This window comes from Spinacia oleracea, chromosome 6 (assembly GCF_020520425.1).
Source record: "Spinacia oleracea cultivar Varoflay chromosome 6, BTI_SOV_V1, whole genome shotgun sequence".
Taxonomy (NCBI): Eukaryota; Viridiplantae; Streptophyta; class Magnoliopsida; order Caryophyllales; family Amaranthaceae; genus Spinacia; species Spinacia oleracea.
The window spans coordinates 150622695-150649430 of record NC_079492.1 but is presented as its reverse complement, the minus strand read 5'-3'; the positions used below and the strand labels follow the sequence as shown (position 1 = coordinate 150649430).

The 26736-nt window shown below is 34.4% G+C and overlaps 3 protein-coding genes across 8 annotated transcripts; 1 reads left to right on the top strand and 2 right to left on the bottom strand.

Annotated features, from left to right (window-relative positions):
* The first annotated feature begins 4393 nt into the window (after positions 1-4393).
* Positions 4394-9836, top strand: LOC110795211 (pectin acetylesterase 8). 5 transcript variants are annotated; one of them, XM_056831141.1, is made up of 14 exons: positions 4394-4664; positions 5399-5508; positions 5706-5788; positions 5908-6037; positions 6123-6202; positions 6306-6409; positions 6568-6636; positions 6891-6951; positions 7050-7103; positions 7189-7266; positions 7945-8050; positions 8171-8316; positions 8868-9008; positions 9531-9836. In XM_056831141.1, the coding sequence occupies exons 1-14, from the start codon at positions 4435-4437 to the stop codon at positions 9618-9620; spliced, it is 1482 nt and encodes a 493-aa protein (XP_056687119.1). In that variant the 5' UTR covers positions 4394-4434; the 3' UTR covers positions 9621-9836. The 5 variants fall into 5 exon arrangements, with proteins under 5 accessions (XP_056687119.1, XP_021855902.2, XP_021855899.2 ...); XM_022000207.2 differs by having other exon boundaries at positions 4401-4664; positions 6306-6392; positions 6512-6636; XM_056831142.1 differs by having other exon boundaries at positions 4549-4664; positions 5344-5508; positions 6306-6392; positions 6512-6636.
* LOC110795212 (pectin acetylesterase 8) lies at positions 9768-14261 on the bottom strand. Of its 2 annotated transcripts, none has more exons than XM_022000211.2 (13): positions 14108-14261; positions 13783-13898; positions 13088-13170; positions 12713-12842; positions 12514-12593; positions 12337-12423; positions 12062-12186; positions 11903-11963; positions 11619-11672; positions 11377-11454; positions 10899-11004; positions 10595-10740; positions 9768-10168 (listed from the first exon to the last, which is right to left on the bottom strand). In XM_022000211.2, exons 2-13 carry the CDS (start codon positions 13895-13897, stop codon positions 10061-10063), a joined length of 1173 nt encoding a protein of 390 aa, XP_021855903.2. In that variant the 5' UTR covers position 13898; positions 14108-14261; the 3' UTR covers positions 9768-10060. The 2 variants fall into 2 exon arrangements, with proteins under 2 accessions (XP_021855903.2, XP_056687121.1); XM_056831143.1 differs by having other exon boundaries at positions 13988-14109.
* Positions 14262-18218: 3957 nt separating this feature from the next.
* On the bottom strand, positions 18219-26651 carry LOC110795210 (carbon catabolite repressor protein 4 homolog 4). Its single transcript, XM_056833457.1, has 10 exons — positions 26399-26651; positions 25452-25552; positions 24694-24734; positions 23559-23608; positions 22480-22549; positions 22226-22347; positions 21405-21538; positions 20096-20246; positions 19847-19994; positions 18219-18802 (listed from the first exon to the last, which is right to left on the bottom strand). Exons 1-10 carry the CDS (start codon positions 26449-26451, stop codon positions 18491-18493), a joined length of 1182 nt encoding a protein of 393 aa, XP_056689435.1. The 5' UTR covers positions 26452-26651; the 3' UTR covers positions 18219-18490.
* Positions 26652-26736: the final 85 nt, after the last annotated feature.

Sequence of the window (26736 nt, the reverse complement as noted above, 5' to 3'; positions counted from 1 at the left end):
AATTCTTAAATAACTTATATTATATTTTATTAAGGAAAAATCGGCCCGGTTCAAAATCCGGTTTTGAACGGGACCGAACTTAACCGAAAATTGATATTTCTCGACCCGAATACAGACCGATTGTCTTCGATCCGATCCTTTTTTCAGTCCGGACCAATTTTTCCACACCCCTAACTATACAAGCTAATTATTCTACATCAACAACCTGATAAGTCTCTCTATAAGTTTCATACATCATTTTCTTCACATGTTGCTTCCTGAGCTAAAAAAAAAAAAAATATCTTGCTTATTTAAGTTGAATTATATTTTACTGATTTGAGAAACTATAAGATCAGATAATCACTCCCTCCCTCCTCTCTCTCAAACCCTAGCCTCCCTTGTTGATTTATGAAGGAGTTTCCCTCGGTCTTTATCGGTGGAAAGCATCTATCTTTGTTTTTTGTTGCTTTTTCTTCTGTTTTGTTGTTTGTTTTTAGCTTTACAATAACGCTTCCTCCTTTGTGAGAATCTTTTCTCCTTCGAAAGATAGAGTTTTTCATCTCCTCCCTTTGAGGGAGACTTTTTCTTGTTTTTTCAATTGTCCAGGATCGCATATCTAATGGATTACTGTGAAATCGGTTCATTGGCAAAATTTGTCGAATGCAATCAGCTGAATCAGATGAAAACCACCATCACAACTATAACAAATCGTTATATTGTCCCTAGCTTCGAAAAAACTATATATTCAGCGATATGTGCGAGAGATGTCTCACATTGAAAGATCTATTTAACGACTGTAGTTTCAATTTATGCATTTATTAGATTCAAATTTCTTTTGTAATTCTCGTGTGACTTTTATTAATTAATTAGTTTTACTACAAAAAAATAAAGCAAAAATAAACAGAGAATCAGTGTCACAAAATTTAACTTAGCCTGCTAGAAGTTATGATAATAAATCAAGTGAAGTATTTTCAGAATTTGTATTCGTGGCTTAAAACTGAGCCCAATTCTGCAAAGAAGATAAGCCTTGTTTAGTTGTTTCATATGAGGATAATATACGTAGTATGACATTATGACCCAAGCCGAGAGGAATGAAAAACCGAACTGACCCATTCTTAATGGTAGCCTAATAGAGTATGACAAACATTCCAAGTTTCCAGTTATCCTTTTACAAAAGAACCTAGGTTCTTTAAAAAAAAATAAAAAAAAATCTTGCTAGGTTCTAAAGAAGAATAGTATTTTAGACTACTTCATTTACAAAAGTGCCATAATTATCCTTAATTTCCACTTTTCCCCAAAATATGATTTATGTACTCGGGTGCACTGTGTAAAATATTCACTGTGCAATGTTCATTTACTATATGTTCTTTATATTTAAAGAACATATAGTAAATGAACTTATAGTTTAAATCCAAAGAATATATATTAAAATATTTCATTTGTTTGCGTATATTGAAATCAATCTTCATGTTCATTAGGTGCTCAATAGAAAGAGATCGGGAGTCTTCATGTTTCCATCTATTATTCCTTTTATTTCCTAATAGAAAGAGATTGGGAGTGTGGGTGAAGAGGGGGAAAATCGAGAAGGATGAAGAAATTTGAAAGGGCTTGATATTGTACAAACTTTTACATAAAACGGTCTTACAAAAAAGACTACCTGGTTGTCATATAAGTTAAGCACGGGAACTAATTAGTTAAACACTAAAATTATTTAGTTAAACACTAGATTTAGTTAGTTAAGCACTAAAACTAATTAGTTAAACAATGAAATTAATTAGTTAAGCAATCGAAGTGGTCTTTCCGGTAAGGCTGACATTACACAAAAATTGCCGTTGGTATTGTGTTTAAGTTTTCATCCTCAAAATAGAACATTAGTATTGTACTATTGTTTGGGTGTTCATTTAAGTCGCCTCACCTAAAAGCCCACTAGCATATTACGCTATTGCTTACTAATAAAGGGATTAGATCTTTTGCATGGCCCAAGGCCCAACTGCATTCGTCAACAAACATTATAAGTATTTTCTCAAGGTATGTTCATTTATTACTTTTACACACACTAAATCTAGTAAGATCTATATTACTCATTATCACTTAGGCATCAGATGAACTACTTTTGGATCCACCCTGAGACCAGTTAACGTATCTTAGTGTGTAGTTACATTTGAGCCCAATAACAATCAAGCCAGGTCTTCCTCATCCGAGTCTAAAATCAGTTCTTAATTCTTGTTCTCAATATACGTTAGGTTCTCATTGAAACTTGGTCGTATACGTTCTCTACTCTATTTAATGAAACAAATTATAATCACAATTCTAACAACATAAAAATCATAATAATAAATTCATAAAAAGAAAACATAAGGTTACTGTAGAAACTCAAATCAATTTGAGAGAATTTAGAGGAAATCAACTGATTCCTATATTGTATTATGAGCTCACACTGTGCTTAGAGCTGATCATCAGCTTATATACAATACAAATATACAACGCAATTATACAATGTAATTGTGCCACATCAGCTAAAATTGTAACTGAATTGTAACCACTTTCTAACCAACTGATAACTTAAAATAATAATAAAAATAGAATAAGGAAGTATTTCCTATAGTTACTTTAAGAAAAAGGGTTACATGGATCTACTTATCAAATATGCGTAGCTCAAATTAAAATATTGAAATCACATTCAAAGAGTCACACTCCACATCCCATTTCGTTAGGACTTTACTAGTAAAAAAGGGCCCACAAGAGGGAGCCAATCAAAGGTCATAATGATGGGCCATAAGCACAGGTTGAGGTTGGTCATTAAAAACTTCATGAACCAACTGGTAGCTAGGCATCCATTACGATGTTTTTTTCCCCACATATCACGCATTAATTGGTAGTAGTTTTATGTCAAAAACCATCACCACCTTTCATTCGGTTAACGTGGATGTTAAATAGTTTAGTTGATTAAAATCGTGAGATATAATACTTATAATTTAGAGTTGAATCTCATTTATATTACATGATTTTTATGACTGTCTAAAAAAACAATTTTCATGTTAGATGATTGTCTACTATTTAATCACCTTAAATCACCTTGTTGTATACGATGATAATCGTAAATTAAATACAAAAACTAATGTTAATGGATATACCCTCTAAACTTAATAGCAACAAACGAAAAATGCTCTTGGAGCTTTTGGTTTTGATTCGTGTTTGTTTTTCTTTCTTGTCAAAAAAAAGGAAAAAAAAAGAAAAAAGAAAAACGAAAAACGTACCCTCTAAATTCATTCTTTGTAAATTTATGCCATGCATTCTTTCTCTAATCTCCTGTTTTGATGACTACACAAACAATTTAAACAATATCCCCTCACAATTATGTAATATTTCATTTTTTTTGGGACTATAAATTAAGGTATCCACTGTCAATAGTATTAATAACACTCTCACCTTGCGTGCTCCGATTAAGGTAGAAGGCTGATCAATGATTTTTTTCATTCTCAAAAATTGTGGTTCGAACTCCAAAAATGAGCTACCACTATACCAATTAACTTGGTTCATTAAGTAATATTTCATATTTGTCAAGTAATGTGTTATAACGGAAGCAAGAAAGATTATAAATAAAGTAAAATAAAGAACACATATATGTAACGTGATTTACTACCAATGTGTTAGCTACGGCCACAAACGGAGGAAAAGAAAGTTTATTGATCTTGAAGAGTACAAATTATTGAATTCAATTAGGTATATGACCTATAGAGTTTATATAGTACTCTCTATATAAATGCGGAAAACCCCATAAAATAGGCTCAAAACAGACAATCGTAGTGTACAATAACAGATATCGCAAGGGGGTTTGATCGATTCAAGACATATTCTAACATAATAGTTGATCATCAATCAATCTGACAAACTAGTTTATTGTACTTAAAAAAAAACATTTGGCGAACCATTAGTTATCCATATGTGACATTATTCAATTATTTCAGAGTTTTATATTTCGAGTCCATTTTAGACCTGATCAACATGAGCCCGGTCCAAAAAGTTACGGGTTTGAGTAGAATTTTTAGGCCCGATTTCCGACGCCGACCCAAAATTTTAACTTTTTTTTATAGACTTTGGACAATGTAAAACTACACTTTTAGTTAGTATAAATTTGGCCCGACTCGAAAATGGCCCAAAAAGTCCAATATTTTAAGCCTGAAATATTGGATTTGGGCACAAACATTCGGCCAAAATATTGGCCCGGACCGACCTAATAGGCCGATTTTATGTCTCGACCCGACCCAACCCAACCCAACCCAAATCTGGCCCGCATTTTGATCAAGTCTAGTCCATTTATGCAAGAAGGAATAAATGTCGTCCAAAGGGAAAGGAGTTTGCGCAACCCCAAAGTTGTAATAACCCAAAATATACTCATGTCACATTCTTACGTTTCAAGTTTTCAAACCTAAGAAAGAAAGAAAAAGGGTTAGAATGTTAGATGCCATATTGTCCCAATGTCTCTTTCACATTTTTGGTACACCAAAGTTCATTCTTTTCTTCTTTATCTCTTCCTTTTCTTATTGCCAAAGCCTTCCGCCGTCCCAAACAATCCAACATCATTATTTATATCACAATCAAAATTACACACAACTCCTAACCAAAAATTACAACATTATCATTGTTCCTTTTTCATTTTTCCCATTACATTATTCAAATCAAAGGTATTACTATTCCTAAATTACTTTACTATTTTACTAATCATCTGCTGTCACTTTTTTCCTGTTTCTTAGTCCATAAAGTTTCAATCTTTCATTTGTTTTTATTATTATTACTGGCTTTTTTTTGTTCTTTTCTGAAGAATTTTGGAAGTTACTTTCAATTTTTTTCCTAGGAAGATTTTATGAGTTTATTTATTTATTTTGGAATGATATTGGGTTGGAGGTGAATTCCAGAACTGGTAAGAATCTAGCTTGAATTGTTCATTTCAGGAAATTCTTTCCACAATGTGAAAACAACCAACTTCTTTGGGTTTGGGTTCTCATTTTGATTTGTCTTCTTCTTTCATTTCTTGCCTTTGTAGGGTTGATCATCTAAACCCAGCCCGAGTTTGAGCGGGTTTGGGCTAAGCCAACTACCCGGGTGAAAGCCTGCCCCATGAACACCTCTACCCTTTTGTTCATTTTATGTTATTTGATAATTGGAATTCCACATTTATAATTTTATATGGTGACATAATGGAGGATGAAAATACAAGCTAGAAAATTTCATTATTGTTACTGACAGTGTAGGAATTAAGGAATTGTCATACCACATTGATCATCATGTCAGAAAATTGACTTGTGTCAGTTGTTTCAGTGACAATGCAGCATTTTCTGACCTTTATTCCTCCCTTTTTTCTAGGAACAATTTTCAATTCCTATAATCTGGGAATTATCCTGTTTTAATTTCTGTGCAGAATGTCCCAACAATGGATGAAGTTTCTAATATTGATGGGTGTCCTGATGAAAACAGAAGGCTTATATGTTGGAATCACAAAACTCAGAAGTGCTGTTGCTAGAGGTGCTGGTAAGTAACAGTACATGATACAAGTTATTGTTGGCAGAATTAGTGTTGGCTATTATCTGAAAAAACTTATTTTGTCTGAAATAGAAGTATTTGTGTGTAAAAATGTCTGAAATAAACTTATTTGGGGGTAAATGTCTGGAAAAAACTTATTTTTTCTGAACTTAACTAATGTTTGTGTCACATGTAACATTATGCAGTTTGTTTGGATGGTAGTCCTCCTGCATACCATCTACATAGAGGACATGGAACTGGGATTAATAACTGGTTGGTTCATATTGAGGTTAGTCCTATTAACATTATCAGTTGGAATAAATTATTAAAGACTACAAGTAGGAACACCTAATTTGAAGCTTTTAGTTCTTCATACTTAGTTAATCAGTCTTGGTTTTGCTTAATCAGGGAGGAGGTTGGTGCAACAATGTCACAACTTGCCTCGAACGCAAGTACACTCATCTAGGTTCATCCTGGAAAATGGACAAACAGCTTGCCTTTTCAGGGATTTTGGGCAATAATCCAATGTTCAATCCAGGTTTCACCAATTCTCATATGATGGATTATTCTCCATACTTGGAGTTAAGCTTAAACTCACTTCACATTGTTGATTTTAATTACAGATTTCTATAACTGGAATAGAGTGAAAATTCGATACTGTGATGGTGCTTCATTCACAGGAAACATGGAAGCTGTTGATACTGTAAACAATCACCTAATATGATTTATATCCTTAGTTTTTGCTTTCATTTATGTGTATTTGTTAGTAACATTTTACCTTTTTTTTTAATTCCTTTTGATGTTAGATTACTAAGCTTCATTTCCGGGGAGCTAGAATTTGGCATGCTGTGATTGAGGATTTGTTGTTGAAGGGAATGAGGAAAGCTAAAAATGTATGTATGGTTAAGCAGTTAAGCCTAACTAACACCCCCTGTTCCTTGCTTTTTTTACATTACATTATGTGTGTTTTGGCCTGTTTTTGTTGTGATTGCTGAAAAGTTGCTGCAATTAGGCAATTCTTTCTGGGTGTTCAGCTGGTGGATTGACTTCCATTTTACATTGTGATAGCTTTCGAGCTCTTCTCCCTATCGGTACTAAGGTTAAGTGCCTCTCAGATGCTGGCTATTTCATCAATGTGTAAGTGTAATAACTTCTTTTAGCTCCGTTCTATTCGACTTATTTTGACTGAACTTAATTTATCTTAAAAAAACTTATTTTGTCTGAAATAAACTTATTTGTGTGTGAAAATGTTTGAAAAAACTTATTTTGTCTGAAATAAGTCATAATAAGTCGAACAAATTTTATTTTATTTTATTTTATTTTATTTTATTTTTTATGTCCTGCCTTCTGGTTGTTTTCCCTGACATGCACCATGCTTATTATTGTAACAGAAAAGATGTATCTGGAGCATCACATGTCGCTTCATATTTCAATCAAATAGTCAAATTACATGTAATACTACTTTCTTGATTCATTTACTAAGCTTATTCCCATCACATAATGTTTATATTTCTTCCTTTTTTCTTCTGATTCTCTGCATATATGAGCAGGGTTCAGCAAGGAGTTTACCTGCATCATGCACCAGAAATCTAAGACCTGATTTGGTATGTTCAGGTTGTTGGTTTTCTCAACAGTCACCAACTCATGATCTTCTTCAGTCTTTTTAATGCATGAAAATGATGTTTTCAGTGCTTCTTCCCACAATACATGGCAAAAAAAATCAGGACACCACTCTTTATACTGAATGCAGCATATGATTCATGGCAGGTTAGCTAACATCTTTCTCTTATAAGGAACTCAAAACTGCCTACAAAAAATGTCAGACACTGTTGTTATATCAATCTTGTACTTGCTTGTTCTCTTTGAATACTGCGAACCTTAACCTGTAAACACACAGTAATCAACATAATAATTGCCTGGCAGTGTTGCCTATGTACTTAGAAGCCGCGAGATTAAGGTGTCTGGTTTGACTGGCATATAACATCAGTAGATAACTTATCTACTAGGTGGTGTTTTATTCACCTGATTTTCACTTATTTTTCCTAAACTTATATGAACTTACCAAAACTTATTTTAGTTATAAATTGTACTTGGTCAACCCTTATTTTTCCTGAACTTAATTTTTTTTTTGAGGAGAAGACGGGGCTCGGGGAGCTTATTATTAATAGCACAAAAAATTATACATTGTCAAGATCTGCCAAAGTAGATATACCTTGGGGGAAAGAGTCCAAGAAAATTTGCTCAACCCCATTAACAGGAACTAATCTAGCTACTAACAACATTTCCTTATCTGAACTTATCTTATCTGAACTTATCTGAACTTATTTTCCGTGAAATAAGTGGAAATAAGGTAAACAGAACAGAGCCCTAGATATTACATAAAGTATTTGGTTGTAATTTGCATAGGGGTGTCTTTAGTATTGATCTTGGCCCCTTTGTATTCAGATGAAGAACATTCTGGCACCAGCTGCAGCCGATCCTCGTGGCGTCTGGTCTGACTGCAAGATTGACATAAAGAATTGCTCAACCAATCAGCTTACTGTCATGCAAGGTTCACAGAATCCATCATCAATATGCCTCAAACTTCTCTTCTGTTGATTAAATCAAAGATCATACATTTATATACCTGTACAAATGTACAATCTTCTGACATTTCCTTTTTTTCCTTCAGATTTTAGGTCAGAGTTTTTAACTGCATTGAGTAAACTGGGAAAATCACCATCTAGAGGATTGTTCATAAACTCTTGTTATGCACATTGCCAAACTGAAACGCAGGAAACATGGTTTAGTCATGACTCCCCAAGTTTACACAAAACGGTATGAATCCAATACTTTTCTTTCAAACAACACTATATTTATTTACCTGATCATCTATAGCCCAGCCCGATACGAAAAGGCATGGGTTTGGGCAACTTCAAATACAAATTTCAGACCAAAGCCCGAACCCCGCCCGAAAACCCCTTTTCGGGTCTGCACCAAAATTTATGGGCTTGGGCACGAGTTTTTGTATTAAAGCCCGTCCTGACCCGTTATAACCTCACTTATACTTATATCTTATACGGAGTATGTCAATAATGGTATGCAGAGAATAGCAAAGGCAGTTGGAGACTGGTTTTACAAACAGCACCATATTTATTTATTTCTGATCATCTATAGCCCGGCCTTCCAGCCCGACTAAAAAAGTATGGGTTTGGGCAACCTCAACTACACATTTTTCAGACCAAAGCCCTAACCAGGCCCGAAAAAACCCGCACCAAATTTATGGGTTTGGACATGAATTTTTGTGTTAAAGCCCGACCCGACCCTATTTTGATCACCTCACTTATATAGTTATATTTATATATTTATATGTCAATAATGGTATGCAGAGAATAGCAAAGGCAGTTGGAGACTGGTTTTATGACAGGAGACGGCTTCAGATGATAGACTGTGCATACCCTTGTGACACAAGTTGCCATAATCGCATTTTCGAGCCACAAGAACCACATCATCATCACCATCATCATAAAGTATAGTTCTTTTTCCTCAGACTAAAAACACATTTGATGATCAATATTATTTGCTAGATGGTAAAGCATTGGATCAAGATACATAGGAATTCATTTCTTCCATTGATATGGAAAATCATACAGATTTATGGAGTAGTATAGGTACAAAGAAATGGTAACTAAGCATTGGATCAAGATTTGTAGGAACAACCATGTGTTCAATTATTGGAAAACCATAGTATACACACATAGAAAGATTTTTTTTTTTTTGCCAATAAATTTACTGGCACTTGTTTTTAGTTTTTACATATCTCTTGAATGAGATAAAATGTAGTAACTGACCCAAGTATTATACTTGATCATTCATTATATACAAATATACACAAAAGAAATGGTACTTTTAATATATTCCCTACGTCTTGGAAAACGTGATAAACTTTTTCTCGACGTCCTAAAATAGTATAAAGTATATGTTTGACGTACGTGCTAGATCGAGTTGTTACCTTAAGCTTTGAGTTGAAGTTTGACATCGAATATGGACAGGGCGGAGGTGGAAGACGATGGGGAAATATGCTGTTACAGAAACTGCTTATTGTTCTTTGTTTATTTGGCTATGTAACCACTTGTTATTAGATGACATTTTTTTAACTAGGTTCAATTTTTGGAGAAATTGAGTCAAATCCAATTTTGATCGGTACTTTGGCTTGGATTGGACTGGATTGGATTGTTATTTATCACTTTTTTATCCATGGCGCGATGAAATTCAATTAGATTTATACATTTTTCATGTAATCCAAAGGACCAAATGTATACTATAAGTATATGAATGATAGCTTAAATATACTATTACAAGACAGATTCATTTATTATTAACTTAATTAAGTTGCCTAAACCTAACTGAAACCCAAATAATGGGATCAGAATACATTTGGTTGACTTGATACAATGATACATAAAAATGGACATGTTTATTCATACAAGACTTTTGATGAAATATGTCAGTGTTTTGAATAGCTTCTTGATCCATGGAGTTGAATCCAAAAGAAGAGAAAATTGTATTTGTACTTGGTATATTATTCGAACACACGGTTGTGACAAGTTTTGTCACAAGGGTATTGACAATCGATCTTCTGAAATGGTTTCCGGTCATAGAACCAGTCTCCCACTGCCTTTGAAATAGTCTGCAAGAATCCAATGTAACATACAAAAGGCTTGAGATCAATGTTATTGTGAAGTAATGTAATGTAACTAAGACTTAATTTAGTCATGTTGTCTAAAATTAGTTGTCACGTTGTTATAACATCTCGTAAGGATATAACATCACTTTACGCACATACCAATTAATAATAGTTGTTTTATATCTATTTATCTTTCCATCCTTTACTTAAGCTAGGTCATAAACCTCTATTGAAATGCTCAGTTATGAAAGACCCAACAAACCTGAGCTCTGATACCATGTCAAAGGACCAACTCAACCAAAACCTTAAGCTAATAGTCGAAGCCCTAAGATTATTTTTATACTCTATCAGTTAAAAAATTTAATTTTTTTTCCGACCAAGCTATTAGTTTTAGATGAAGAGATTATACGAAATAGAAGAGTCTCATACCGTGTCGTCTAGCAGGGGAGAATCATTCCTTAACCATGTCTCCTGGGTTCCTGATTGACAATGGCTGTAGCAAGAGTTGATGTACCACCCTCTAGAGGCCGAGTTCCCGAGGGATGATAACGCTGCTAGGAAGTCTTGCCTAAAGCCTGAAACATTGTACAAATTCCAATGGATGAATGCATGGTTGTCAACTAATAATCATTAATAGTATCATAGTCATTAGTTAATGATTTTGTTAGATAATAAAGGGTTTATTAGCCTAATCTACTAATTTCTCTTCATCTTTTGAGTTTATTTGAATTACCATGCATTGTTTGGAGCTGAGTTGAAGAACACTTGAGTATATCAGCCTTGCAGTCGCGCCATGTTCCATGACGATCAGCAACACCCGGTGCCAAAGTATTCTTTATCTGCATCAGTAAAAACATCATGAATTCTATGAATTTAGCTTACTTTTTAACCTTCAAAAGTAAAAACTCTGAGTTATCATGAATTGTTGAATCAAATTAAACTTAGCTAGCCCTTATCTGTACTTATTCCTCTTGAAATTTACTCTCTTTTATGCATGTTAGTTTAGCCTTTTTCTTAAGAAATAAAGTGCATAAGATGCTTTCTATTTCTACATTCTAGCACATTTCCTGCAATTAGTTTAGCAGGAAAGTTCACAATTACAGTAAATGTCTTTAAGAGATGATCAATCAAACAGATTTTTTTGCTGAGATTTGATCTTATAATCTGACTTTGCACAATTAGGCTGTTACTAGAAAGGTAAACGAGCGAACCTGCCATGCGTCATAGGCTGCATTCAGTAGAAACAACGGTGTTTGGATTCCCCTTGCAGCATACTCAGGGAAGAAACACTGCAAAATTGTTGCCCTTTTCTCAGTAATACTGAAGCTAATAACTTGACAGGAAAAATAAAAAAGAACAGAAAAATCTATTTGAGACCTTTTCTTAGTAATACTGAAGTTAATAATAACTTGACAGGAAAAATAAAAAGAACAGAAAAATCCATCACACTTACGAGTTTAGGATCGAATTTTGAGGTGCAGGATGGAGGCAAGTTTTTAGCAGATCCCTAACATAGACAAGAAAAATTAAGGATTTTGTCAAAAACAAAAATGTGATAATAAAAAATTTCAGGTTAATCTGTCGTAGTTATAAAATTAGGATGGAATGTTACATGTACAGTGACAACATCAGCAAATTATAGCCAGAAAAATTAAGGGTTTTGTCAATAACAAAAATGAAATACAAAAATTTCAGGTTAATCTGTCTTAGTTATAAAATTTAGGATGAAAAGATTACATGTGTAGTAACAACATCAGCAAATACTTCTTGGGTATGTGATGCTCCAGAAACATCTTTGCTGTAAAAACATGAGTTTATTTTAGTTAACTTCAGAATATATTTCAGAAAACAGAATTGAAATTGTTAAAAGAAATTGAAATTGTTAAAGAAACTTACGCGTTAATGAAGAAACCGGCATCAGAGAAACATTTCACGTTGGCATCAGAAGGTAGCCAAGCTCGGAAGTTATCACATTGCAGTATAGCACCCAGCCCACCAGCTGAACACCCCCCAAAAATTGCCTGCAATTAGTAGTTTTTTTAGTTTAATTTGCTTCTAATCATAATAGAAAAATGTCAAAATCATAGCAGCTAATCATAATAGAAAAATGTCAAAAGTATTAGCAACTAATCATAATAGAAAAATGTCAAAATCTTAGGAAAAATTCATACATTTTTCGCGTTCTTCATTCCTTTAGCTAACAAATCATCCACAATTGCCTTCAAAAGTCTAGCTCCTCTGTAGTATACTTTAGCTTTCTGCTCATTTTAGCATCAAATTATTCACATAAGATTGTTATAAAACACTTTAAAAAGACAATTTTAGAGTTAGTTTTAGAATTTACTTACTGGATCAACAGCTTCAACATCTCCAGTGTAAGATGATCCATCACAGTATCTAACTTTAATTCGATTCCAATTGTAGAAGTCTAGCAACCACATTAAACACATTACAAAATCATTATTATTTAACCACATAGTAATTGAAGTGGTAACAAAGTAATTATACAATCTATATGAGTACTAATAGGAAGTTAAATATAGTTACCAGGACTGTACTTAGCCTGATTGCTGAGTATTCCTGAGAAAGTGTATTGTGTTGTCATTAGCTTAGATGAGCCCAAACGGGTTTTAGTACGCGCAAAGCAAGTTGTTGCATTGTTGCACCATGCTCCTCCCTAGACAAAACCCGAAACCAAAACCACAAGAGAAATCATGACCGAACTCACGTTATCAAGCTAAGTAAAAACCAAACGTCTTGTTAATCACATTGTGCTTTATACGAAGTATCACAATACTTTACACTAAATGAAATATACATATATATATATATATAGGAGTAGTTATGTGTTACACACTGACACGACATAAGGTTGCGTGCATCTGATCTCCTGTATTATAAAAAAAAAGTGTATGTACATACCTCCATATGAATCAACCAGTTATTAACACCAGCACCAGATCCCTTGTCAAAATGGTAAGCTGGTGGACTCCCATCCAAGCAGACTGCATAAATAAATTACAATATTTATCTTTATGTTCAGAATTTCAGAAAATCTTTCCTAATACGATTCTTATACGAACGAGGTATTGACCTAGTAGTAAAGACTGCTGGCTTGTAGGTTGTAGCTGTGTGTACGGTAGGTCTCAGGTTCGAATCCCTCTATTCCTATTTATAATTTAGACTGTCTTTTTGGCTCATTTGCACGAGAGGTGACCAAAATTCGGGCCGAGTTGGGCTTTGACATAAAAATAATGCCCAAACCCATAAATTTGGTGCGGGCTTTACCAGCCAAAATGGGCTTCGGGCCAGACTCGGGTTTTGGTCTGAAAAGGCATATTTTAGGGTGCCCAAACCCGCACTTTTTCGGTCGGGCCAACGGGTCGGGCTATAGTTGGTCTAATTTGCACCAAACAAAACAAAAATTCTTTCCTAATCCATATTATAATAGTACAGTAACACCACATGACAATGTCACCCTAACAGTCTCATACATTCCCCTTATATAGTTATATACTTATATAGTTGATCAACAATCCAAAGGTAACACCACATCAGCAATGTTACTGTAACAGTAAGTCAATAACATAAAAGAGTGAAATACAGTAATTACTTACCACCTCCTTTAGCAACAGCATCTTGAACAAAGGTTATTGGAACTTGAAAACCATTGACTCCCAACAACATTAGAACACAAACTACAAACTGAAACCACATTGAATAACACATCATCCTGTTTCACAACAATAACATAATTAAACACAATTATCAATAATAATTTAACTAAAAATGAAATAAAAATTAAGCTGGTTTTGGGCTTACAATTAAATCAAAATATAGTTTTTTTTTTTTTCTAATATCAGAAAATAAATACTTATATGAAGAGAAAGCTACTGAATTAAGTGGAGTAAGATAAATTGGTCTTAAAGAAGAAAAAGGTACCTGAAATGAGGATTGCTTAATGGAGCTATTTGAGCTTGCTGGAGTTTTTAGTACTCACTATAAAAGGAAGCTGCTTGGAATAAAATAAAATTGAAAAATGAAAAAGAAAAAAGAAAAAAGAAAAAAGAAAAAAGAAAAAAGGAAAAAGGAAAAAAAAAGAGAGAATTCCTTTACATAAAGTTAAAGACTTCAAAGTAGCTATTGGTTTTCAGCTGAGAAAACAGGAACCAAACATGGTGTAAAAATATTGTGTTTTTTGGGAAAAAGTCAACTATTTACTAGTTTTTTAATACAACAACAAAGCCTTAGTCCCAAAATGATTTGGGGTCGGCTAACATGAATCGTCGTAGGAGATCGTCATTGTCACCAATCAAACCAGAAAAGAGCATGAAGTAAAAAAGAAAAAAACAAAGAAGAGAAAGTAAAATTAATGAAAGTAGGATAAGAGAATATATATATATATATATATTGTAAGAGATAATAAAAATAAGTAAAATTTAAAATAAATGAATAAGTAAAATAAGTGCATTTCAAAATAGCATGTTACTAGTTTTTTAATAATTTTTTAAAATTTTTATTTTGTCCAAAGAGTATGTTACAATAAATAACAATGGAAGACATTTGTCCTAAGAGTATTTTTCAGATTAACTTTATACTAAACTCGAATACATTTATTTGCATTTGTTTTTCAATATATTTTTTTTTAAAAAAAATTATGGGAAAATATTTGCAGTGTACTCCGTGACTAGCAACAAATAATTAATTTATTACCCCTAATTCAAGCATGTCATATATGTAATTATGTAAACTAATAGTTGTTCTTGGCATGGAGTGCTTTCTCATCAATAATTTGACAAATTACTGAGTACTAATTACTCATTGCCGTTGGTTGTTTATTATATACGTTTTTTGGTGTAGTGAGAGCTACAAAAGGCAGGCGACAAATAGGGTATACACGAGATTATTCGATTTCATGTCTTGGGTACCACCTTTTAAGATTTTACTAACTAAGGTATTTGACAGTTGACATACACTACTTATTTATGTGAATCTTGATAATATTTAAAACGTTTTACCTAAAAAGTTAGGCATTTCTTGTTAAAAATGAACAAATTAGGCATGTAATAGAACCACCTAAAAAGTTAGGCATTTCTTGTTAAAAATAAATAAATTAGGCATGTATTATAGAAACGTAATGTATAACATTAAAATCTCGTATTCAAACTTGGTGTTTAATATGCATAAATCACCTCGTCAGATTAATACCATGGTGTTGGATCAACAAGTTTGGAAAAATCATTGTACTTAAGAGATTACCACGTATTCAACTGTATCATGAACAAATTGTCTCTCGATTACAATGATTAAATAAATCTTAATTAATTATAGACAATCTAATTACTTGCATTATACGAGGTTAATTGTGATTTTGTTGATAGTGATACTTGTAACCGTAATTACACGTTATGATGTTACGTTGAACCGTAAACTAAGTTGGATGATATTATCATGGATGAAAACAAAAGGATGCCATCCCGCAATTAAGGGTGTGATTCACATCCACTTTAATTCAATTTTGGTATTTCATGCCTCTTTCTCTACGTACTTGGCAATTTTGACAAGGATATGTAGCTAATAATTAAGAAATTAGGTGTATCGTGTATGTGAATAATCGACTTTTAAGTGTTTTGTCAACTTTTAGTAGGGACTTGTTATACCTTTCACTCGTTGTTACTGTTAGAGTTCATACGTGTTCCAATGAAATTTGTATTGTCAAAAGGTCTTGCATGCACAAGGTGTACAATAAATTTATTGTACACCAACATAACTTTTACCCGGTTTTCTCTAACTTTTACCCAATTTTCTCTAACTTTTATATTATTAAAAAATAAGTTGATCGATAAACATTTTAAAGGGTTAAATGATAAATTTTATGCATTATTATTGATTTTGAAGAAATATTTTTTATTAAAATAAAAAAATTTATTAGTAAAAAATAGATAACTTTATATATATAAGGGTAACTCTTAAGCATTTTACGTTAACTTTAACTTCGGTGCACAATATTTATCGTACAACCCATGTAAATAAAAGGTCTTGCGCGCACAAGGTGTACAATAAATTTATTGTACACCAAGATAACTTTTATGTAGTTTTTTTGTAACTTTAACCTACTTTATTGTAACTTTTATATTATAAAAATAAAAAATTGATAGATAAACATTTTAAATGGTTAAATGTTTAATTTATACACTATTAGTGATTTTGAATAAATAATTTTTATTCAAATGAAAAAATTAATCACTAAAAAATAGATAACTTTTACATATATAAATGTAACTTTTAATCATTTTGAGTCGACTTTTACTCTGGTGTATAATATTTATTGTACACCACTTATAAATAAGAATTTGTGCAATTTCTTTGCTCGAATCCATTTCTTACCATAATTTTGATTATATTGTAATTTGTAGTACACAAACCATCTTTATAATTTTCCCGTCACGATTTACAACCGTTAAACTATATGCTTATTAGTTATTACTACTAAACATTTTTAGTTCTCTAAATAAGGAAAACAAGGGCACGAGATGAGCACATGGGATGGGACGAAGTTAGGATAATGTAGAGTTTAGATGTTGTTGCACAAACATGTGATGGTTGTGACATTTACGCGTTTGGTACTACCGACACTTATTATGACAATCAGTGCAAAATCTAGTCGACCACTGACCAGTACTTCATGCTGCCTTAGATCTCTGTTTATTTCCCACCCATTTTATCCGTGTTGCATTTAACTTGTCAACCACTAATACTTTTTTCTTACCAATTGTCGGTTGGTTCAGTGGTGATTGGGGCTGAACTTGGTAGGGAGAACTCGTGTTCGATCCCCCGCAACAACAATTGGGAGGGGACTGGAACCTATCCACCCAGAACTCGCCCCGAATCCGGATTAGCTCTAAGGGTGAACCGGGTGTTAACACCAAAAACTAATACTTCTTTCTTCATAATGAGGCTTTTGCACTGCATAATAGGTCACATGTTCGAATTTTACTTTCAAAAGTTCTTGCATGCACAACATAACTTTTACCCATATTTCTCTAACTTTACCCAATTTTCTCTAAATTATATATTATTAAAAAAAGTTAATAAATAAATGGTCAAATGATAAGTTTTATACATTATTAGTTTTTTTGAAGAAATATTTTTTATTAAAATAAAAAATTTTATCTGTAAAAAATAGATAACTTTACATCGATAAGAGTAACTTTTAATCATTTTGCGTTAACTTTAACTTCGGTGTACAATATTTATCGTACACCCCATGTAAATAAGAATTTGTGTTTTACTTTTTCTTAATGTATAATTTATAATGCCCTTGTTAAAGATGGATGTAGTCCTTATCCTGCTTCGGGATGAACTTAACTCCGTGCTCTTGCCGTCCCGTGTCGTGCTCTTTTTTCTCGTGCTGGACCTAAGTCACCTAACCATGCCTCGAGCTTGCCCATCCCAGTGCCATTTTTAGCCCTCGTGGCTATGATAACATTGATGCAACTATTTACTAGCTATAAAATCACATTCATAGGTGACTTTTGAGAGGGGCGATTTTCTTATGAGATAATTTGTACATATGACAATTAAATCCGGATGGAGGCAGTAAATTACATGTCCATACTTTCCTTTTAAGGAAATTTTATTCAAGGATCCATTTTGTCAAAAAATAAATTATTGTATCATCTGGCAATAATATACCTCAATGAAAAATAGAATCAGGTTGCATACGACTTGAAGGTGAAAACAGGATGTAATCTAAAGTACCTGTAAAACCAGGGGTGCAGTTTGTGAATGCAGGTTCTCCTCTTGGGCAGGGTCAGGCCGGGTCCACGGGTCGTGGCCTGAACAGATCTGGTCCCATGCAAAGCCACCCTGTTTTCCGGGCCGAAAGTTTCAAAATATGGCCCAGGCCCTGCCCGGGCCCACAGACCTCGTGCTTTACCGTGCTTTTTCAAAAAAAAATGCGGCCCAAGCCCGGCCACAACTTCTACCTCGTGTCGGGCCATACTTTTTTCGTGTCGGGTCAGACCTTGGACCGACCCGACCAACATCCATCTTTAAGATAAATCGGATATATGACAACTCAATCCGTATACAGGCAGTAAAGTACATGCCAAATGGGCTGCACACCGGTCCAACACTGGACTGGAACTGGAATCAAGAAATTTTTTGGACTAAAGACTGGACCGAAATAAATTCCGGTCTGGACTGGACCTGTATTTTCCGGTTCGGTCCAGGTTTAGACTGGATTCGACTGAAATAATTGAATATGCCTCTCAAACAATTTTCAAGGTTATTTATTTCCAAAAAAAATATAGTTATAAACTACTATTGTGTAAGGACTTGAAATTCTGCACCAATGGGAAGGTGATCGCTCGGATGCTGGTAATTCGGGAGCCCGCCAGCCACGGAGGGTGAATCTTCACCAGGAAGTTCTAGGAAGCTTACAGGTCGTATGCAATCTGAGGGCGAAAACAGGATGTAATCTAACGTACCTGTGAAACCAGGTGTGCAGTTTGTGAATGCCGGTTCTCCTCTTGTGCAGGCGTAGACACTGCTCAATCGGATAGGCGGCAACTCATCAGGACATTCAACTGTAGATTCTGATGCAGAATTGCCTGAGATAAGGTAATTGTACACCTGAAACAGACACAAAAAGGAGTTAACTTTTAGGTCTTAACCCGAAATGCAGTGGTTTACTCCCTCCGTCCCTAAAAGATTGCCCCGGATTCCTTTTATGGGTGTCCCTTTAAGTTTGCCCCATACATGATAAACTTTTCCACTTGTTTTCTCTATATCTCTCTCCTTATGGGCCCACTTTACCAAACCATGTGCACATTTCACACCCAAATCTTAATAAAGTGAATTTTAGCTATGGGGCAATCTTTTAGGGACGGAGGATTGTATCCCAAACTTTTTGTTACAAATATATACGCTTTAAAGTTTAAATTATAAAAAGAAAATTGGGAAAATGGGAAAACTAGTTTCATCATGATCCTCGAGTCTACACTCTTCAAAATTGTGTAATTGACTATATAGTGCAAAATAAATACTACGACTCTACGAGTCATTTTCTTTTACTCCTAGCCCTTTGAGAGGGTGTTTGGTTCGCAAACTGGTATGGGGTTAGAATCATGAATGATATCAAGTGGTATGAGTTTAGAACTTGATTGTTAATACATATGGAACTTGATTGTTAATACATATGAGTTTTTTTTCTTTCTTTTTGTTTGATACCTGGAGTAAAGGTATGACCATATCCACCTCCCCCCTAGGTTTTCAAACCTCATACCTTGGGGGTTTGAACCTTTGAGGTATGGGTTTAAAACTCTTAAACTTTCCAAGCAAACACATGGGTATGGTCTAAACCCATACCTCATACCTAGAATCCGCAAACCAAACACTCCCTGAATGATTTATGTACATATCACCCATCATGTAATCTTGACTGTTTCATACTGAGAGAACAAATTATATACATGTTGGGTTAAAGTTGGAGTATGAAAAGGGAGATGGTGCAGATTTGCTTAATATGCTGATATTGCTGAATACTTCAGAGATTATAATCCACCAATATTACGGAAATATCACAGCACTAGAGCGGATGCTGAGGAATTTTATTTAAAAAAACAAATAAAAACTCTAATTCAACAATGCAAAAGTAGAAAAGATAATAAATCCTACCTGATCTCCCGGGGTAGAGTTGAAGTCTCCAGTTACAACAACCGAAGGAATAACTTCAAATTTTTCTGAAACTAGAGTTTTGAATTGATCTAAACGAGACAGTAGATATTTAGCTTGAGCCAGCTTAACATCAGCCCATTTTGGATCCCTGAAATAGATGACAGGAATTCAATAACAATCAAAGGTTTTTCTTTTTCTTGAAGAGGCAAAGTAATCAAAATAATTAGTGTGAAAAATGACCCAACATACCAATATATATGTGTATTAGCAATAATAATAAGATGTTGAGACAGACTCTTTAGTCTAAATGCAGCCATAATTCCAACACAATCGCGTTTCAGTCTGACACGAGGATCATTAGGGTCTCCACGGTCATTTTCAGTACTTTTCTCTGCCAAACCTGAAAATCCAAGAAACAAACATTCAGACCTAAGTATATAAACCATGAGTGAAGTATTGATTCACTTATTTGATGTGCACATATATTAGTAATCGACTGAACCTAATGAAAACTAAAGCTAAGAAATAAAAAGAAAATTCCACGTCTTCATTTCTCTCCTTTCACTTATACTACAGAGTAATACAGGTCTCGAAATCATTTGGGTGAGAAATCACATTAACAGCTCTCTTCACGTCTCATTTCTTCGGTACTTCCTTATATCACCTTATTCCTCTAACCTTTCTTGTTTCATTGCCCCTATTTCCATCAGAGATCACTCTTGCTCTTCCGAACCCATACACTAGATTGGAGAGGGATCTAATTGTCAAGCAAAAGGTTGGAACTTGTTCTTGACACTGTAGACAGTGCAGCACTGTGGCGATCACAATGGCAGCGACTACATTAAACTAAAGATGGCTGTGGGCTGGGCCGAGGTCTGACCCGACCCGGCACGAAAAAGTCCGGGCAAGCACGGGTACTGAAAAAGCACGGCCCGGCACAAGCACGAAGTCGTGGGTGGTGGGCCGGGCCTAGGCCGCATTTTTTCGGAAAAAGCTGACAAGGCACGGCATGACTCGACCCGGCACGACAAAGCAGGCTAAATTAAGTAAAATTAGGCTTAGGCACGACAGCCCGTGGACACGGGCCCTGTTTTGAACTTTTCGACCAGACCTAATGCAGCGTGGGTTACGGCCCGTTTAGACCCGAAGCCTGGCCCGGCCGACGACCATCTTTACATTAAACACAATGCTGGGATTTAGTTATATCTGGTTACAAGATGGACAAAGGTGGTACAGCAAGGAACGCAAAAGCTACCAAAGCTTTTGTTTCATTATAAATTTCCATATCAGCAAACCAGCAAAGCAGAATTGAAGTGACAACTAAGTTCCATTTGCTTTCAAACTATCTTACCCGATCTGATTGTACTTTTTACGCAGTCTAATAACCCCGCAATGCAGTTGCAGGGAACTAGGGAAGTAACCAGCAAAAGAGTACGAAACTTGAAAGTTAATATAGTTTAAGTATCCAGTCCCTCTACAAATTTTAAGTAGAAACTGATAAATAATAAGAATACCAAGGGAGGAGATCGTATATAGTGAGGGAACCAAAAAAAAGTACCTTCAGTTTCTTCACCGTCCGCATTTCCTACAGCCACGGAGACAGCACTATCCGTCACAGTACTATTTGTTTCACCGTCAATACTTTTCACGAGGTCATTATATTCAATGTTTTCTTGTAAGACCAACTCTGCACTGGAATATGCCAGAAACTTAGTTAAAATAGACAATGAAAAAAGGGCTACACACAAAACAGGCTACCCAAAAAATGAGATTAGAAGTAGGTATGCCAGAACAGATGCAACACTAAGGAAGATCAACTTATGCAACAATTACAAGCACCATAGTATTTGCCATTAGAAGAAAGAGACCAAAATGAAACGTTGTGTAAATGTGATCCACGCCAAGCTGTAATTATCCCTTTAACCAAGATCAGTATTCAGCTTACAAAAAAATTACCAAGTACGTGCATAAATACTCTTTATGATATCTGGTTTTATGAATTAGTAATGGTCATGAAATGTCTAGCAACCACCCCAACAACACTATATAAACATAGCGCAAAAGTGTTTTCAGCAAATTCCACAACTTTTTTTTGTCAATAGCTAGACAACTATACAAGACAGCAAACTCAAGTGATTTCGATATTGGATTTGCACAAAACGAAGTGATCTCAATAAATCGAAAACATATACCACTCAGTTACTCCATGTGATTGGGTATAACTTAAGAAACATTAACATGCCATGTTGCCAATGCTTCAGAAGGGTGACACTCGACAAGGAACTAACAAACTAAAACTTCAAAAGTATCAGAAATCAGAAGAAAAAAAATAGCGTGATCTAAGGTTAGGGAAAAACAAAGGATATAGAAAACATGTACCTGGCCTGCTTGTAAAAGATTCCACAGCCATCACGTTTTTTACCACTTCTTTGGATATAGATGCTTGAGTATCCAAGTTGTCCCATATTGTCTCTATAAAAGCTATCATATTCATCTAACTCCTGATTTGCCCACACCAAAAAAATGTTAACATAAAGAAGAAAAAAGTTGGAACAGTAAAACAGCATCAAATATAACTATATAAGAGATAAAAATATAGAGAATTTATTGCTGCCACAGAGAAGCTAAAGGACCTGTATGCACAGAAAGTCGGCACCAAAACTCCCTAGAACAGTTGAAACAGCTTGGGAACGAGCCTTCCATCTGCCAAAAAAAAGACAAGATCAACCTTCAACCAGACATTACTACTTGGGCTTGGATGGATGTGAGTGTGAGAAATTAGTACTCTCTGCGTTTCGAAATAATAAGGACACTTTGACTTTTGACACTATTCACAAATTTTAATTTGACTATCATCTGTGATTTATGAGTAAGGAAAAATATAGTCGTGTGGAGTCCTGTTTGATTTGTCTCGATATGTACTTTCAGAATATCAACTTTTTATAACCTTTACGAATACAAAATTAGAGATATATGTCCAAACATTTACATTGGCAAGTGTGAATAGACAAACTGTCCCCATTATTTCGAAACGGAGGGAGTATCTGTTGAAGTTAGCTCTTAATACTATACAAGATTTCTCTATCTTTCTTTTCAATTCTCAGTACCTATTTTTTCATTAAATCCATAGCTTTTACTTCTTTCTATCTTTACAACATGCAGCCCTACAGTTTTAGTTTGGCAATCATTAATTTATTATACCTTTTTTTATTCAGCCCTCAATGTTACATCCATTAACCACGGATAACTCCATGATCAATCAGTCCCAAATTCAGTATTGCCACATCCTTATTTCTTTAACTCGTCACAAAGCTTGTAGATTAAGAATTTCTCATCAAATGCCTAGAGAAAATTATTAAGAATTAGAACTTTAAAAATCAGAAGATCATAAACCAAAATCCTCTTTTGAAAGAAAACACATGAGAATACGATAAGAAACATGTTTAAGAAAACAAATCCAGCTTGCTTGACAGAATAATGTTGAGCATCAATCAACACCTAAGTTTAATGGTGACATTAAGAGACATACTCCAACTTTGCACTGTTTTCTCTGCTCTAGCTTGTTACAAATTAGCCCGATTAATCATGAAAAACAAAAGTTATGCACAAACATAGATAAAAATGGCCATGTGAAACAGCATGGAGACACATGAATACCCTAACAGATGCAGGAACTGACAATAAAATAAACAACCAGAAGAAAAAAAAAAACCTGAGGCAAGGTTTTGGGGAGTGTGGGAAATAGGAACTCTTCACAAATACCTACAAAATGAAATCAAATAAAAGTGGAAATTAAAAATACTGTAACTGCTCACTCTTATGGGAGGGTAATTTTGTAAGTTAATATGTTTTACAATCGACATCACACGGAAGACTTCAAACAACTGACTACCACTACAATTATCTGGATTCAGAAAGGCATTGCTTAATAGCATAACTCAAACCTAAAGACATTCCACGAACAAAGGTAAATTCACTATTCACAGCAACAACAATGATAAACAAGAAAGATCCTCACTGTTGCAGGTTTTGCAGGGCCATGAAACACGGGAGTGAAACTGCTCTCTTAAGTTCCACAGGGGGGTTAAAGGAAAAAAAGATTTTGGTGGGATGAAGCAAAAGTAGTAGGCACAAACATCTAAAAGGGAAAAAATAGTAGTAGTTAAAGTACATCCAAGAATTTAGTATTTAACAAAAAAGTTAACACAAATAAGGAAGGTAATGTCAAGCTGAAAGTCTATCAAGAAGAATAATTACATTATTAATTCAAAACATTTGTGTGGGTGATAAAAAAAAATATACGAAGTATATAAGTTGGATATTTGTTAGCACGGTTTCTCTCCTCAAAATCCCGTGGAAAAAGGTGGGTAGTTCAGTTGCTTACTGATGCCCCAGAAGCTCATTTGGAATGCTGTTTGTTGAATTTAGGTCAGAATGTCAGATTTTCTGTAGTCGGACAGGTTCTCTGTCAACTTTTATAAAATGTTCTGCATCTTAATCAATGTGAAGCAATAAACAGTTATTACTAGATCGAATTTCATGAAAGATCCTCTCCGTTGTTACAGGTGTTTACTATTTCCCCTGCGGCCCTGCCTACTTTATGGGAAAGCTTGTCTAAGATATGAAGATTATGTTAAGGTTGATGTTGAACTTTAAAAACCGTAATTACTAGAGCATAACAAAATAACATATGGAGTACTAGTAGTCATCCTGAATGGAACTTCTTACTCATGACCAAATACAAGCATAAGCAGCAAGCAAAATAGCAAACTTCCAATCAGAAAGGAGTCAAATGACAAGACAAGTAGTTTTCTAGTATTTGTCACTCACTAAACCAAATCACATACCTGTGCCAGTATATTATATGAGATAACACTGAATTTGAATGCTGCAATACAACAACAACCAAAAAAAGGCAAGCTGGTCAGCCACAAATCACATACTTAAAATACTTTGACAAAAAAAGGGGGGGGGGGGGGGGGGGTGATAATTGCAACTTCTTGATAAATGCACGAAAAAATTGCCTTCTCACATGTAAGAAGCTGGGCAATAAAAAATTAGTAATAGAAACGTGCCTCGACATTGTTTACCGAATAAATCAGATTGCTTATGAGTTGTGACCAACAAGATTAGTAGTTAGGAATCTAGGGTCAAAATAGAAAACACAAAGAACGGTGCGTGATAGATAATACTATATATGTAGTAGGGAGTACTTATACAGGACAACTAAATAGAATAGCCAATAATTTCTTCAAAAGATCACAACGGCAGAATTCAAATCTTATTATCAACGAAAGATAAGAACTATGTCGTATACAGTTTCTTTATATCTGAGGAGTGAATTTGTTTCTTTCTTATGTTGAATCTTTTTCACGGCTTGAAACCATTCATGGATTAGTGACTTTCTCGTACAAGCAATCAAGATGAGGGAAGTTAAACTGGTTAACAATGTTTTCAACTCATATCATGTTTCTGTATTTTAGTTACATGCTGGAAACATACACGCCATGTCATTAGTTCAGACCACAACACTTACGAATAACACCCTTATATCTTGGACCCGAGGCAAACCTTATTGCTATGATAAAATGAAAAACGGGCATACCTTCAGAGCTACTGATTGACGTTATTTCACTTTGCTCCACAGGAACAAACTTGGGACACAATGGTACCGCTTCCACGGGCATTGTGGCAAAATTAGGAAATCTGAACGAAAATCAACAATTTGAAGATTTTAGTTTCAGATATACATAATAGGATGTTGAATGAGTACTAACAACAACAATGTCTACCATTGTGGAATCTGAACGAAAATCAACAATTTGAAGACTTTAGTTTCAGATATATAATAGGATGTTGAACGAGTATCAACAACATCAACTGCTAAACTACTGCATCAACGATCTAATTGAGGTGTAAATGTGAAATGATTGAGTTAGACATCTAGAGTTCAAAACAACAACTAACAATCATCATTTAATCTACTCCATATTTTCTTAGGGAAGAAAACCGAGTAAAGCTTACAAAAGAAGCTCCAACCTAATCATCCTATGATTCATATCAAGTGCATTACTCCCTCCAGGGCAATCTTTAATGGACGGACGGTTGATTACAAATTAATAAAAATTCAGCAATTCAACTGTAAGCAACACTAATCAAGCTCATTGTTTCAGTGTTCTAATTTATTCATGTCTCTCTTTATCTTTATCAAAACTATTTGATTCAACCAATTAAAAGTCAGGCCAAATTTACCAAAAATCCCAACTGAAGTATATCCTTTTTCAAAATCCAAACTTTAAAAGTTATTAACCTCAACCCATAAAACCAAAGTCAACCCATAACCATTAAACCAAAGTCTATTGCTTGAACGAAAACAATCACTGCAAAATGTACAATAAATAACAATGAAAGAGCAGGAAGAATTAAAAACAAAAAAAACCCAAAACCCAAACCTATAAAACATCTAAGGGTAAGAATTAATTATAACAATCGAATATGAAGAATGCTAAAAATCTGAAATCAAATAGAAAGAGAGAGGGAAAGTTGAGCTACCTTCGAGAAGGGGGGAAGGGTAAGCGAGGAAACAAAGAAAGTGTCCTCAACATGAGTTGATTGATTTCAGTTGAATTTGTAGCTTTTCTGAATTTTAATGAATTGAATTCAAAGTAGCCAGTTTCGCTCTAAAGAGTAAAACCCTCTATTGGGTTTTTGGTAGACACCACAGAGTCCACAGTACCACATTTGTTGAGGAAGATGGAGGCGACATTTTTTTTTTTTTTTGACATATGCAAATTTGCAATAAATAAAAAGTTTACAAAACTAAAATACATAGGTTCTTCTGTTGCTGGCCCTTAAGTGTTGAAGATGGAGGCGACAAATTATCCGTGGAC

Bases quoted from the DNA above. Each gene is read 5' to 3' on its own strand.
- LOC110795212 (XM_022000211.2), bottom strand. From the start codon at position 13,897: ATGATGTGTTATTCAATGTGGTTTCAGTTTGTAGTTTGTGTTCTAATG. The intron at 12,843-13,087 runs GTATGTACATAC...GGTTTTGTCTAG, and splicing joins ACTGGTTGATTCATATGGAG to GGAGGAGCATGGTGCAACAA. The intron at 11,455-11,618 runs GTAAGTGTGATG...ACAATTTTGCAG, and splicing joins CAAAATTCGATCCTAAACTC to TGTTTCTTCCCTGAGTATGC.
- LOC110795210 (XM_056833457.1), bottom strand. From the start codon at position 26,451: ATGTTGAGGACACTTTCTTTGTTTCCTCGCTTACCCTTCCCCCCTTCT. The intron at 23,609-24,693 runs GTATGTGATTTG...TTCATTTTGTAG, and splicing joins CATATAATATACTGGCACAG to GTATTTGTGAAGAGTTCCTA. The intron at 20,247-21,404 runs GTACTTTTTTTT...TTGGATTTTCAG, and splicing joins GGACGGTGAAGAAACTGAAG to GTTTGGCAGAGAAAAGTACT.
- LOC110795211 (XM_022000207.2), top strand. From the start codon at position 4,435: ATGTTAGATGCCATATTGTCCCAATGTCTCTTTCACATTTTTGGTACA. The intron at 6,637-6,890 runs GTAAGTGTAATA...TTATTGTAACAG, and splicing joins GCTGGCTATTTCATCAATGT to AAAAGATGTATCTGGAGCAT. The intron at 7,267-7,944 runs GTTAGCTAACAT...CTTTGTATTCAG, and splicing joins CAGCATATGATTCATGGCAG to ATGAAGAACATTCTGGCACC.